Raw genomic sequence first — 11,347 nt, 5'->3', positions numbered from 1 at the left:
TCCCTCCCCCCTCTCTGTAACATAGAATTTAGTATAATTAATTAATTTAATTAATAAATATACTTCAATTTTATTTTTTGTTTTGAAGTCTAAGTTCAGGAATTCTTTTTTTGTGTTGGGAGAGTCCAGTGGAGTCCAGTTTTGTAATTTGCAGTCCAGTCCAGTCCAGTCCAGTCCAGATTTGTGCTTGCAGTCCAGTGGAGTCCAGTGGAGTCCAGTTTTGGGCTGGGAGTCCAGTTTTGTGGATATTGCCAGTATGTAGTGAAGTCCAGTGGAATCCAGTGGAATCCAGTGGAGTCCATGTGGATTATGTGGGGGATGGTAAAGTACTGGGTGGTAGTGGTAGAGCAGGAGGGGGAAGTGGGGGTCATGGGGGAAACAGTGTGGCCAGCTGAGGAAGAGGAGGTCGGGGGCAAAGGAGGTGCCACTCCTGCTTGTGACTGAGGTGGTGCACTGGGAACTGGTCATATACTGTATGTGCTTACCCACCCACATCCACTCCATCCCTGATCTCTCATCCCCATGCAGCACTTCAAAGCAAAGAACATAGCAGAGGATCAACCCTTGGTGTTCCTAGAAGAAAGGAAATGAGAGTGCTGCTGAACATCACAGTCTTTTCGTGCTCTTCTTATTCCCCAACTCTAGCATTCAGATTCACCACTGCCCTTCTGGAGGGTCACCAACCATTGGGCTGGTGTTCACCATCTCCATTGTGTTGGTGCAGCTATGTCGGTTTACAATAAGTGTGTTTATTGCAGAAGAGAGATGATCTGACAATTGGTTTTTGTAGATGTTGAGAAGAGACACCATTTCTTAGCAGAAGGCAGCTTGACTTCAAAGAAAGACTGAAATGTGTTATAAGAGTTAAGGAGTGCATGTGTTATATACCAGTATACCTCTGCCACACATCATATTTCGCATTCACCCTCACCTGCACCTGCTCAAAATCAATAATGTACACACCAAACAATTTCTGCATATCAGATGTATTGAATGTCAACCATGCTTTCTTGACTTCATTGAGGAGCTGCTTCCAGTTGGCAAGTGAGTCCTCAAGGCAGTTGAACATGTATTCAGCCTTGAGCTCCCAGAGGGAGGAATTGGAGCCATTTGCCGACGTAGTCTTTTATGTTTGATTAGGGTGAAGGGGCATTCCAGGGTGTTGTCCATGAATCAGGTCAACTGAAATGTATGTCAGAACAAGTCTGTGTACACAGAACAACCTCGACATACCATTGACATGCACGTCATCTCTGCAAATGACACTCCCTGCATCTGAAGCCCAATTTCGTACCAAGAACTCTCCAGCATGCTCAGCTTTGAATTCAACCCAAGCAAAGAAGAGTTCACACCAAGCCAATCATATGATTGCCTAATCCACGAAGACCTCACATACTCTATAGGCAGGTCCAAAAGGACAACTTGGTTCTGTATCTTGATCTCCTGCACAATAGGCTTCAGCATCATCTGTCCCTCCATGTCCTTACACAAAGGAAGAAGAAAGCTACCTTCTCCTCCATCCACTTATCCTCCCTCCTCTTCCACGCAACATCCCTAACAGGCAGCAAGTCCCTCTGAGCATCACTATCATCGACCCTATGAAACTCAGCACACCACACTTGAATGATATGTGTCAGCCTCAATCTGCATGTCTAGCTCTGCAACCCAGTGTTCAAGGTTCGAGTACCCTTCCATGTCCAGATGGATGATCTGCAGGTCTGTCAGCCTTATGGTAATGAAGGGAAGGGGGATACTGTATGTACGGCAGCCTGCACCTTGCCCAGTAGCTCTAAGAACTCTTTAGAGGTATATTGTAATGGCATGATAGTATATACTCCATGCGTGACCTAGAATCATTGTATTTACTTGTGTTTGTCCTTACTCTGTATAGCGTTGTGTTCACAACAAATATACTCACTTTGCAACCACATTATACATTACATGCAGACAGAGTCACCCCCTTTCTATACAGCTAGGCAGCCTTATGCCTCCCCTCCAGGATACAAGAGTCCTGCACTGGGTGACTGCGCCCCAATTCCTGGGTCACAGGATAACCTCAACATGGTATCGCCTTGCAGCACCACATCACAATCTCTCTCTTGTGTACCCTGGATATTCTCTGCCACCATCTTGCACTCATGCCTTCATCAAGAAGTCCTGATCAGCCCTTCGGTTTCACAATGGTGGGGGCACTGTGGACTTCATCAAGATGAAGCCCAGAGAAACTACTTAAGGCAAGTCTGATTGACAGATCCTGTCAACTCATGGCAGTTTCCAGACCTTCCATTTCCCAAGTAAACCTAAACCCTAACAAAAGCGAGAAAACCACTGACCATGCCTTGCTCATCATTCCCACACCTTCGATAGAGTGAACACCTGCTGCTTTCAAGGGTAACAACTCCATATCTCCCATACCCTTGTTAGCACGAAGACCTGCTGCTGCTGAGGGTAATGACCCAGCCACAATGGACAATGGCTCTACTCCTTCCCTGTCCACGTTAGTGTGTATGCCTGCCACTCTTGAGGGTAACAACTCAGTTACGACAGACGATGACTCTACGTTAACGACAGCCCTGTCAACATTTAAAAAACAATCTCTCCCAACCAATACAAGCTATGCCCACTGCAGTTGCATGAAGAACTGCCTTTGTCAGAACTTTGAAAGTCGGAATCCACCCTCGCAGATGATCTTAATGATGATATCCCCTGAGGAATCCCCATCCCGACATTGCCCTAATCACCAATCACCACCATTTAAACCAGGCAACTGGCAGACTGCTTTGTTACCTTATTTGATGAAACAGACAATCTACCCTTCCGACAACAACTGCCACAGAATGGAATTCCGCAACATCAACCACTCTACCAGTTGCGAAATCATAGTGCTGACAAGGACTAGGAAAAAGGGGAAGGGAATGCTGATGACAGACGAACCTGACACTGAAGTCAATTCCCCCACTCATAGTAGCCCCATACCCTTGATAGCGCAAATACCTGCAGCTTTTGAGGGCAACAGCTCAGCTATGATGGATGATGATTCCACTTCTCATGTACCTACATTAGTGTGAGTACTCTCTGCTCTCGAAGGAAACAACCTAGCGAGGACAGAAGATAACTCTGCTTCTTCTGTGCTCTCGATAGCACGATTACCTGCAGCCTTCGAGAGTGACCACACGGCTATGACAGACATTGGTTCCACGCCTCCGATAACCTTGACAGCGTCAAAACGATCCCTCAAATCCTACTTGAGCTATGCCTGCAGTAGTCACATGAGGAACTGCCAGCAACAGGCCCTTGAAAGCCCCCTCTCGCTGTCGAGTCAAATGGTCATAATCCCTGAGAAACTTCCATTCCGTCAACATCCTATCACCTATACAAGCCCTCAATTGTGTAAAGACGAACCGGCCGTCAACCCAGTCAGCCAATCTGCTACCATCCCAGAAACCTCATTAGCACGAAATCTTGCAGCTCTCGAGGGTAACCATGCTATTCGGCTGACCATTGATTCCTCTTCCTTGACAACACTGTCTGAAGATGAGACAACAGATCATCAGACCACCCACGTTGTTCCGAGACCCACCTTAGTGCAATTACACACTCCTTCCAAAAGTGGTGTCACACTCCGGCAAAACGACAATCTCTCGTCTTTGGTAGCTTTTACCATGACCACTCCACTGTCATCTCTCCCAAATGACATGATGATACGGAGTGTAAGAATACACCCATAAAATTGCGAATTTACACATTTTCTCTAATAAAACCTACTATAAGTAAATACAATCACTTTGATCATGAGGATCATTAGATACAGCCCGATCTAGTCGATTAACGTCTTCATCCAAGAAATGTGCGCATCTTAAGGCAGTAGGAATTGTGGTCGGCACATGATTGGACCACTTCAATATACTCGAAGCCTATTAAAAAGACTACACTACCATGAAATAGTTCACTATAAAGGTGTTCTAGAGTAAACACACCTCAGCACAGGGTGTTGGAGCTTACACCAAACTAGGGTTTATTTCTAACATGGATTAAACAATGTAATTCGATGAGTAATGCGCGAGCGTATAGCCTGATGCGTTCCCGATGCAAGAAGCCAACTAGTCATGTGCTACGAAGCATGATCAAAGAAGTCATGTGGTGATATGCATCACATGCATCACTCATCATGGCATCATTGAACCTGGAGTGTTCGGCCTTGAGGAATATTCCAGAGCCTCCTCCCAAGAGATAAAATATGAATGATTTGCTGTGCGGTCCAAGACCCATGCATAGTATCTAATAATAGAGAGAAAATCACTAAGCGGACCATTCACCTTGGCTGAACTGATCGTGAAAACTGTTTACAGCTATTTCTGCATATGCATCAATACTGATGTGTTGCGTCACCACAATAGAGCAAACACTATGAAAACTTAAAAGAAGTCAGCTCAGTTGTGCCACGCACAACTGAGCCACTTCAAACCTTTACTAAAAATCAGTATTAATTTGTCTGACCTCTCAGACAATGCACGGACGTGTAAATATAAATAGAAAAGGAGGTCTTTATTGTCCCCCACTGATTCCTGCAGGATTCCTGAGAATTCCTGAGGATTACCAGGACTCTATATTGGCTGATGTGCCAGCCAATTTTTGAGTCCTGGGGGGTGATTCCTGAGGATTTTCAGACAGGACTAGTCCCAGGAATGAGGCATTTGATGAGTCACATGACCCATGAGCATGTGCTTGGATACATCATGTGACGTGATGCATCCTGTGCACATGTTTGTTGATGATGGTTCTCATATGTGACACGTCACCTCATCTCTCTCTTTCCTCACCACCCACAACCTTGCCCACCACGACCACCACGACCACCACACAACAGACGACAATGACAATGACAACGACATCAACCCCGACAACAACAACAACAACAATGGTGGTGCCCAACAAACGGCGCCACCACCAAACAGCTGACGTGGCACACCCCATCTGGGTGTGCCATGTCGACAGTGATTTTCTCGACGATGAATGCCCATGACCCCATGACCAGGGACGACAACCCCACCACCATGTTCCACCACCACCACACACCACCACGACAACCCACACACCGACACCGATGAGGAAACGGTGCCACCACCAAATGGCTGATGTGGCATGCCCATCTGGGTATGCCATGTCGACAGCAACTTTTTTGACAATGAATGGGACCCCACCACCTTCCGCCACCACCCACGAACAACGAGTGCCCACGGACAACAACAGTCCCCCCACCCACGGACAAATGACAAATGCCCACAGACAACAACCACCCACAAGTGCACACGGATGATGATGCCCACACACGGATGACGATGCCCATGCATGGACGACGACGATGACCCCCCACCCACAAACGACGAGTGCCCACGGACAACGAGTGCCCGCGGACAACGAGCACCTGCGGACAACGAGCACCCGCGGACAACGAGCACCCACAGACAGACACGACCCCCCCACCACTGCCGACAAACGGCGAATGAGGCTGCCACCGACAAGCGGCAATGAGTGCCCACCCCCAGTATGTCCTCCCTCCATTTCTGTCCTTCCTCCCTCTCTGTCCTTCCTCCCTCTCTGTCCCCCCTCCCTATCTGTCCTTCCTCCCTGTCTGTCCCCCCTCCCTGTCTGTCCCCCCTCCCTGTCTGTCCCCCCTCCCTGTCTGTCCCCATTTCTGTCTGTCCCCATTCTGTCTGTCCCCCCTTCCTCTCTATCTCCCTTCCTGTCTGATCTCCCTTTCCTGTCCTCCTTCCCACCCCTGTCTGTACCCCCCTTCCTGTCTGTCCCTCCTTCCCCCCTCCCTTTAGTATACTTGTAAAGTAATTTTCATCTCATTTAAAATAGAATAAAATTCTACTATGTATTGATATCTGAATGCTTTAAGGATGGAAATAGAGTTAAATTCATTAAGGAAGTTAGAGGAAGTGTTTAAACATGTCACACATGGTTAAATGTCATGTAGTCCTGAGGAATCCTGAGGACTTGACAGAATTTTTCTCCTAAATCTCAAATTTGCCAAAATTATGGTGTAGTCCTGCAGGAATCCTCAGGAATCCTGTGAGTCCTGCAGGATTCTGTGGGGGACTGATAAGTACTGTAGAAAACATAGAATAGTATAAAAGGAGGATGTGCACAGGCTGAAACACAAGGAATTATCCCCTGCGTTGACCAGCTGTCACACTCCCAGTAGCATCTGAGGTAGTGGATAAGTGTGTAATCAATTAAAGGACATTTTCTTCACAGACATAAGTAATGTGTGCCCGGAACCAGCATGTTAAGTGGGGATCACTAAGCTTTTGTAAGGTTGTCTCATCAATTAGTCAGAGAGCTCTCTACTATTACCGAGGAATCCAAGTGAGTGTGCTCGAAGAGTCTTTAAGACTAGTTTGGATCGAATCAGAGGCATAACAAAAGCTCAAGGGAGTTATAAAAGTCTACAAAGCACAGTTTCCTTGTCATTCCTTCATATACAGTTAGAACACAATCCCAGAACACCGAGATAGTCCCCATAAAAGCTGTTTCCCTTCGGAGACTATTAAGTTTCGAATTCTATACTTATGCCTGGACAAAAAAAACAATACCATTTGTTCCAAAAGGTCTACTAAACTTAGACAAGTGATATAAAATATACAAAATTGTTTCCCTGAACTTCTACTTAAGTTCTAACAAAACAAGTGTGGTAATTCTATTTACTGTATGAACCTGAACTCGAAGTACCGAGCACGAATCTGTGGTGATAAGTGTTTAAGGTGTAGTGTGTGTGTGTGTGTTGTTTAGGTGTTCACGCATCTTGTCAGTGCATCTGATTGCACTTTCCTCACTCCCGCGTGTCATGGTCTTCTCAATGAGCTATGCCTGCTGCATCTGTGCGAATAACTGCTACCCTCAATATCTTGAAAGTGAGAATTTCTTCAAACGAACGAGCCAAGTGATCATATCCTCTGAAGAATTCACACCCTGTCTACTTACCTTCCACTAACAGAACATGAGTGCTTTCCTCACAGTCACATGCCACTTGGGTAAACCACACACATGTACAATAGTATCATCATCCTATTCTTTATCAGCTTCTGAAAGAAGCATGCTACCATACTTTCACCATCTGAGGTAAGTAGTGTTGTTCTGAGTTGATCACTAACAGTCTTCTGCATAAGGAGAAGTGTTAGCTCATCAGATTGCAATCTCATCCCCAATCCATACGTCTGTCACTTGACTTTCCATGGATTTCCTGGAGAGTTGCTAGGATTGTAGCATCGGATTTCTGTTGTAACATCAATCCTCACTTGAGTGTGATCATAGACCATCTCCTTCACAGGAGAGGATCCTCACACCTTTGACATTGTTATCTGATCTTGATGACAAGAGACTGCTGGGATACACAGAGTTGGTGACTCATCATATTAGAACTTATTACTCACAGAACACCTGCTACAGCTCATGCATCTATTTTTAGATTCCCTTATAGCTGATAACTCACAAGTGAGATGAGAGTTCTCCTTTCTATAAGCACTTCAGTCACCCACTGACAACTGACTATTAGTCTTGCAAACTCCATGAATACTACAGGACTAAATGTCAGGGTGTATATCTATATTGTATATATTCTGGGGCTTATATATCTCCAATTTTACCTAAATACATGGATAGCCTGCAAAAGGCTACAAAAAGTCTGACATAGACTATAAGGACCACTGATAGACCACTGATAGACTACAAAAGACTACAAAAGTTGGACATACCTTACAAAGTTTAAAGTTTACTAATAGACTATACAATTTACTAAAAGACTACAAAAGACTACAAAATGTCGGAAATAGACTACAAATTTTACTAACATAAGTTTCTAGTGTCCCCTTTGGTTAGACTACAGAAGTTTCTAGTGTCCCCTTTTTTTAGACTACAAAAGTTTCTATTGTCTGCTATTTGAGACTACAAAAGTTGTAGTGTCCCCTTTTTTTGGACTACAAAAGTTTGTAGTGTCTGCTATTTGAGACTACAAAAGTTTGTATTGTCTGCTTTTCAAGACTACAAAAGTTGTAGTGTCTGCTTTTTTGAGACTACAACAATTTGTAGCGTCCACTTTTTGAACCTACAAAAGTTTGGAGTGTCTGCTTTCTGAAATTACAAAAGTTTGTAAGTCTGATTTTCTGACATACACTGTGTAGTGTCTTTGACTACACCACCATTTGGGCCCCAGGGTGATGGCAGAATGCCGAAATTCCTGATCGGCATCAAACCGCTCCCCTGTCAGCTACACAATTGACAGCTGTTGGGCAGCCTGTCGGATCCCAGCTGGTGACGAGGAGAGGGGAGGGTTGATGACTCTAACTTGATCCCATCAAATGAAGGAGTTCTTAGAAGCAGCCGCCTGAAGAAGCCAGAAGCTGACCTTCGGGGTTGCATCGGGTGCTTCGGGAAGTTGGAGGCCATCATTAGTCAGCGCTTCAGCGCCCAATCTAGAGCAGAAACATGTAGCAACAAATAGTGGTTACTTCCGCTCGCACTCTTACCTCTTCATGTCACTGTCAGGCATGTGGTGACGGGCATCAATGTCATTTGGTGTTACTTCGTCGCTGGGATGTAGGACAAGGCAAGGGTGACAATTTGTGTGGTGCGTACTTATCCACATACCCTCATTTTTTACTTCGACCTATGGCGCCCTCTGTGCCCATTTCGTCAGTACTGAACACAAGCACTTCAGAACGGTCAAGCAATGCTGAAACTCTGCATCAAATAAGGCTATGCGAACGCCAAAAGTAATCTACAAGAAGGATCTAGCCAGAGAAGATGAAGCAAGCTGCCAGCTGTCCAGCCTGCCATTGACAGCCTACAGGCAGCTTCTTCCTTCCTTTGATGGGATTGAGTTAGAGGGATCGAGGGTGGACTCGTGACAAGGAGTTTGATTTCGGGGCACCAGCCCTCGTCTAAATCTACTCACCAGCTTCACCCACTGAAATCATGATACCTACATATCTCACTAAAGTACCACATTTGTTTAAAGTCCATAGTAACTAGTAGCTCTTAATGCATTAACTTTATAATTTCTCATACCCCTTCGTAACAATAAAATGCCTTACAGCAGAAGTTGTCCAGACGAACAGAGAGAGATACGTGTGGGAAATATATTCATACTCCGCAGCTTCAAAAAGAGCATAAACTGTCGTCAACAATCCATTGCCTCCCTTGTCATGCAACAACAACCTCGCAACAACTTCACTGCTCCATCATCGTTTCTGACCGCATCATGCCATCTCTGCTGTCTCCAGTTTCGCCAACGCCCAACACACATGCCAACACTCAACACATATGACTGACAAAGAGTGGATGGGGTCAAGCACTGCCAACAACACGCTCGGACACGTTGACTGCCCACATCCCCCACACCAGCCATGCATGGGTCAACGCCAACTAGCTGCGACATCAACACCACCCGACCAACTCCGGCATCATGTACGATGTTCCCTCGCCTGCCACGTGGAGCTCTCTTGCTTGGTAAGTTATCACCACTATGGGGGTTGCTGCCCTCGCCATTTGTTTGTCCAAACCCTGCCAAAGTAAGTCACTAACGACAACCTATCCTGTCTGCCTGCTAATAGCCAGAGCGGTCAGCTGGAAATTGGCTGGACCTGACAGGTTTGTGCCAGCTAGGCTGGCGGCAGAACCCTATTAGTTCGATTTTGAGCTGGTGGCCACAATCCGTCACACTGGTGACAATGTGGGAAAATGTTGAGGAGACGCTGCATGGCCCAGGTGGCTTCCACATCTGGCCCAAATAGTGGTGTATGTTAAGGTTCATGGGGATATGGCTGAAGGATTGAGTTGGCTTGACACCCATCTATCTATTGCTGCATCAGTGGTTTTGTATCATGCTCAACTCGTCTTTGACAGAAGTAGAGCCTATTCTATCCTTTCATGTTAATAGTTACTCTCCTCTCTCAAACTATACTTAACTCTGATTCATTAGTCCATGATGAAAAAGCCTTACCAATTTCAAGATTGTCTTTCTCACATGACTCCTCAATGAAGATTGAGAAAGAGACATGACCCAATTGCCCCTTATCCTTCACCTATCAGTCCTTCTGAATGAGCTAAGATTGAATGATGAAAGGTTGGAAGGTGTCAAGGGATCATGCTATGAAAAGCATGGATAGGCTGCCAGGTATCACATACAATTCATAATTTTCAGAGAAGTCACTTTCAACAATAACTATAGTCAAATACAACAGTGGCTACTATGTGAATACCAGTCCAAAGATAGGATGGTGGCTTCTGATTAAAAAGAGAGGACAACTGTCCTAATGCAAAAGACAGGTTGAGCATGATACCAAAACCAATGATGCAACAATGTATATATGTCAATCCTTCAACCATATCCCCATGAACCTTAACATAGTCAAAGACACTACACAGTGTATGTCAGAAAATCGAGGTCTTTACCATCCCCCACGTAATCCATGTGGATTCCAGTGGAGTCCAGTGGAGTCCAGTGGATTCCAGTGGCCCATTTATCAGGCCAAATTGGCTTGCACAATCCCCAGTCCACTGGACTCAAGTCCAGTCCAGTCCAGTCCAGTGGACTATGAGTCCAGTCAGAATCCACTGGAGTCCAGTGGATTCCAGTGATTCCAGTGCATTATTGCTTATTACTTATTATTATTAATACTACAAAAAAAGCGAAATAGACTATACAGACTTATAATTCTATTGATCAATGAATAGAAAGGTAATGTTATAGATATTAGTATAGGTAGTGATAGCTGCAATAAGGATTCATGATTTTGTTCAGTCTGCGGGGTGAGATCACGTGACTACTTGAGGGCGTGCCATATCGTCACGTATCCTGTTTGCGGCATGGTCACACATCCGTGACCATCCCTTTCCCTTCCACCACCACCACTGTCCTCTAACACCGCCAACGCCAACGCCGCTCACGCCAACAACACCCATGCCCACACCAACAACACCCACGCCCACGCCAACAACGCCCACGCCAACGCGGAATGACAGGCCAAGAACGAGGGACAACGCCCATGACGTGGCAACGTCATGGGCCAAGGGTACGTATGCCCACCACCCCAATGCCCAGTTCTCACCACGACAGGTGCCAGCAGCACGCGACAACGACGTGCGAGAACGATGACAACGATGACACGCGAGCATGACGACACGCGACAACGACAACGACACGCGACAACGACGACACGCCAGCACGACGATACGCGACAACGACGAACGAGCGCCCACCACCGCCAATGCCAACACAGAACGGCGACGAGCGCCCAGCAGCGGCACGCGACAACGACAACGACACACGACAATGACAACA

General features: G+C 45.9%; 3 protein-coding genes across 3 annotated transcripts; 2 read left to right on the top strand and 1 right to left on the bottom strand.

The window, feature by feature from the left end:
• Positions 1–1,701: 1,701 nt before the first annotated feature.
• Positions 1,702–3,728, top strand: LACBIDRAFT_328507 (uncharacterized protein; the record flags this gene model as incomplete). Its single annotated transcript, XM_001882586.1, has 5 exons — positions 1,702–1,716; positions 1,948–2,064; positions 2,391–2,501; positions 2,655–3,064; positions 3,167–3,728. The coding sequence occupies 5 exons, from the start codon at positions 1,702–1,704 to the stop codon at positions 3,726–3,728; spliced, it is 1,215 nt and encodes a 404-aa protein (XP_001882621.1).
• A 3,498-nt stretch (positions 3,729–7,226) lies between these two features.
• LACBIDRAFT_328506 (uncharacterized protein) lies at positions 7,227–8,554 on the bottom strand (the record flags this gene model as incomplete). Its single annotated transcript, XM_001882457.1, has 11 exons — positions 7,227–7,282; positions 7,353–7,387; positions 7,440–7,449; positions 7,499–7,521; positions 7,549–7,581; positions 7,653–7,669; positions 7,761–7,808; positions 8,115–8,136; positions 8,178–8,272; positions 8,411–8,477; positions 8,532–8,554. The coding sequence occupies 11 exons, from the start codon at positions 8,552–8,554 to the stop codon at positions 7,227–7,229; spliced, it is 429 nt and encodes a 142-aa protein (XP_001882492.1).
• A 773-nt stretch (positions 8,555–9,327) lies between these two features.
• On the top strand, positions 9,328–9,691 carry LACBIDRAFT_299639 (uncharacterized protein; the record flags this gene model as incomplete). The annotated part of the gene is made up of 2 exons (XM_001882585.1): positions 9,328–9,575; positions 9,631–9,691. The coding sequence occupies 2 exons, from the start codon at positions 9,328–9,330 to the stop codon at positions 9,689–9,691; spliced, it is 309 nt and encodes a 102-aa protein (XP_001882620.1).
• Between the last annotated feature and the right edge of the window lie 1,656 nt (positions 9,692–11,347).

The sequence above is a fragment of the Laccaria bicolor genome, genomic scaffold (genome assembly GCF_000143565.1).
Source record: "Laccaria bicolor S238N-H82 LACBIscaffold_17 genomic scaffold, whole genome shotgun sequence".
Classification (NCBI taxonomy): domain Eukaryota; kingdom Fungi; phylum Basidiomycota; class Agaricomycetes; order Agaricales; family Hydnangiaceae; genus Laccaria; species Laccaria bicolor.
The sequence above is the reverse complement of the archived record's forward strand: the minus strand, read 5'-3'. Positions and strand labels throughout refer to the sequence as shown.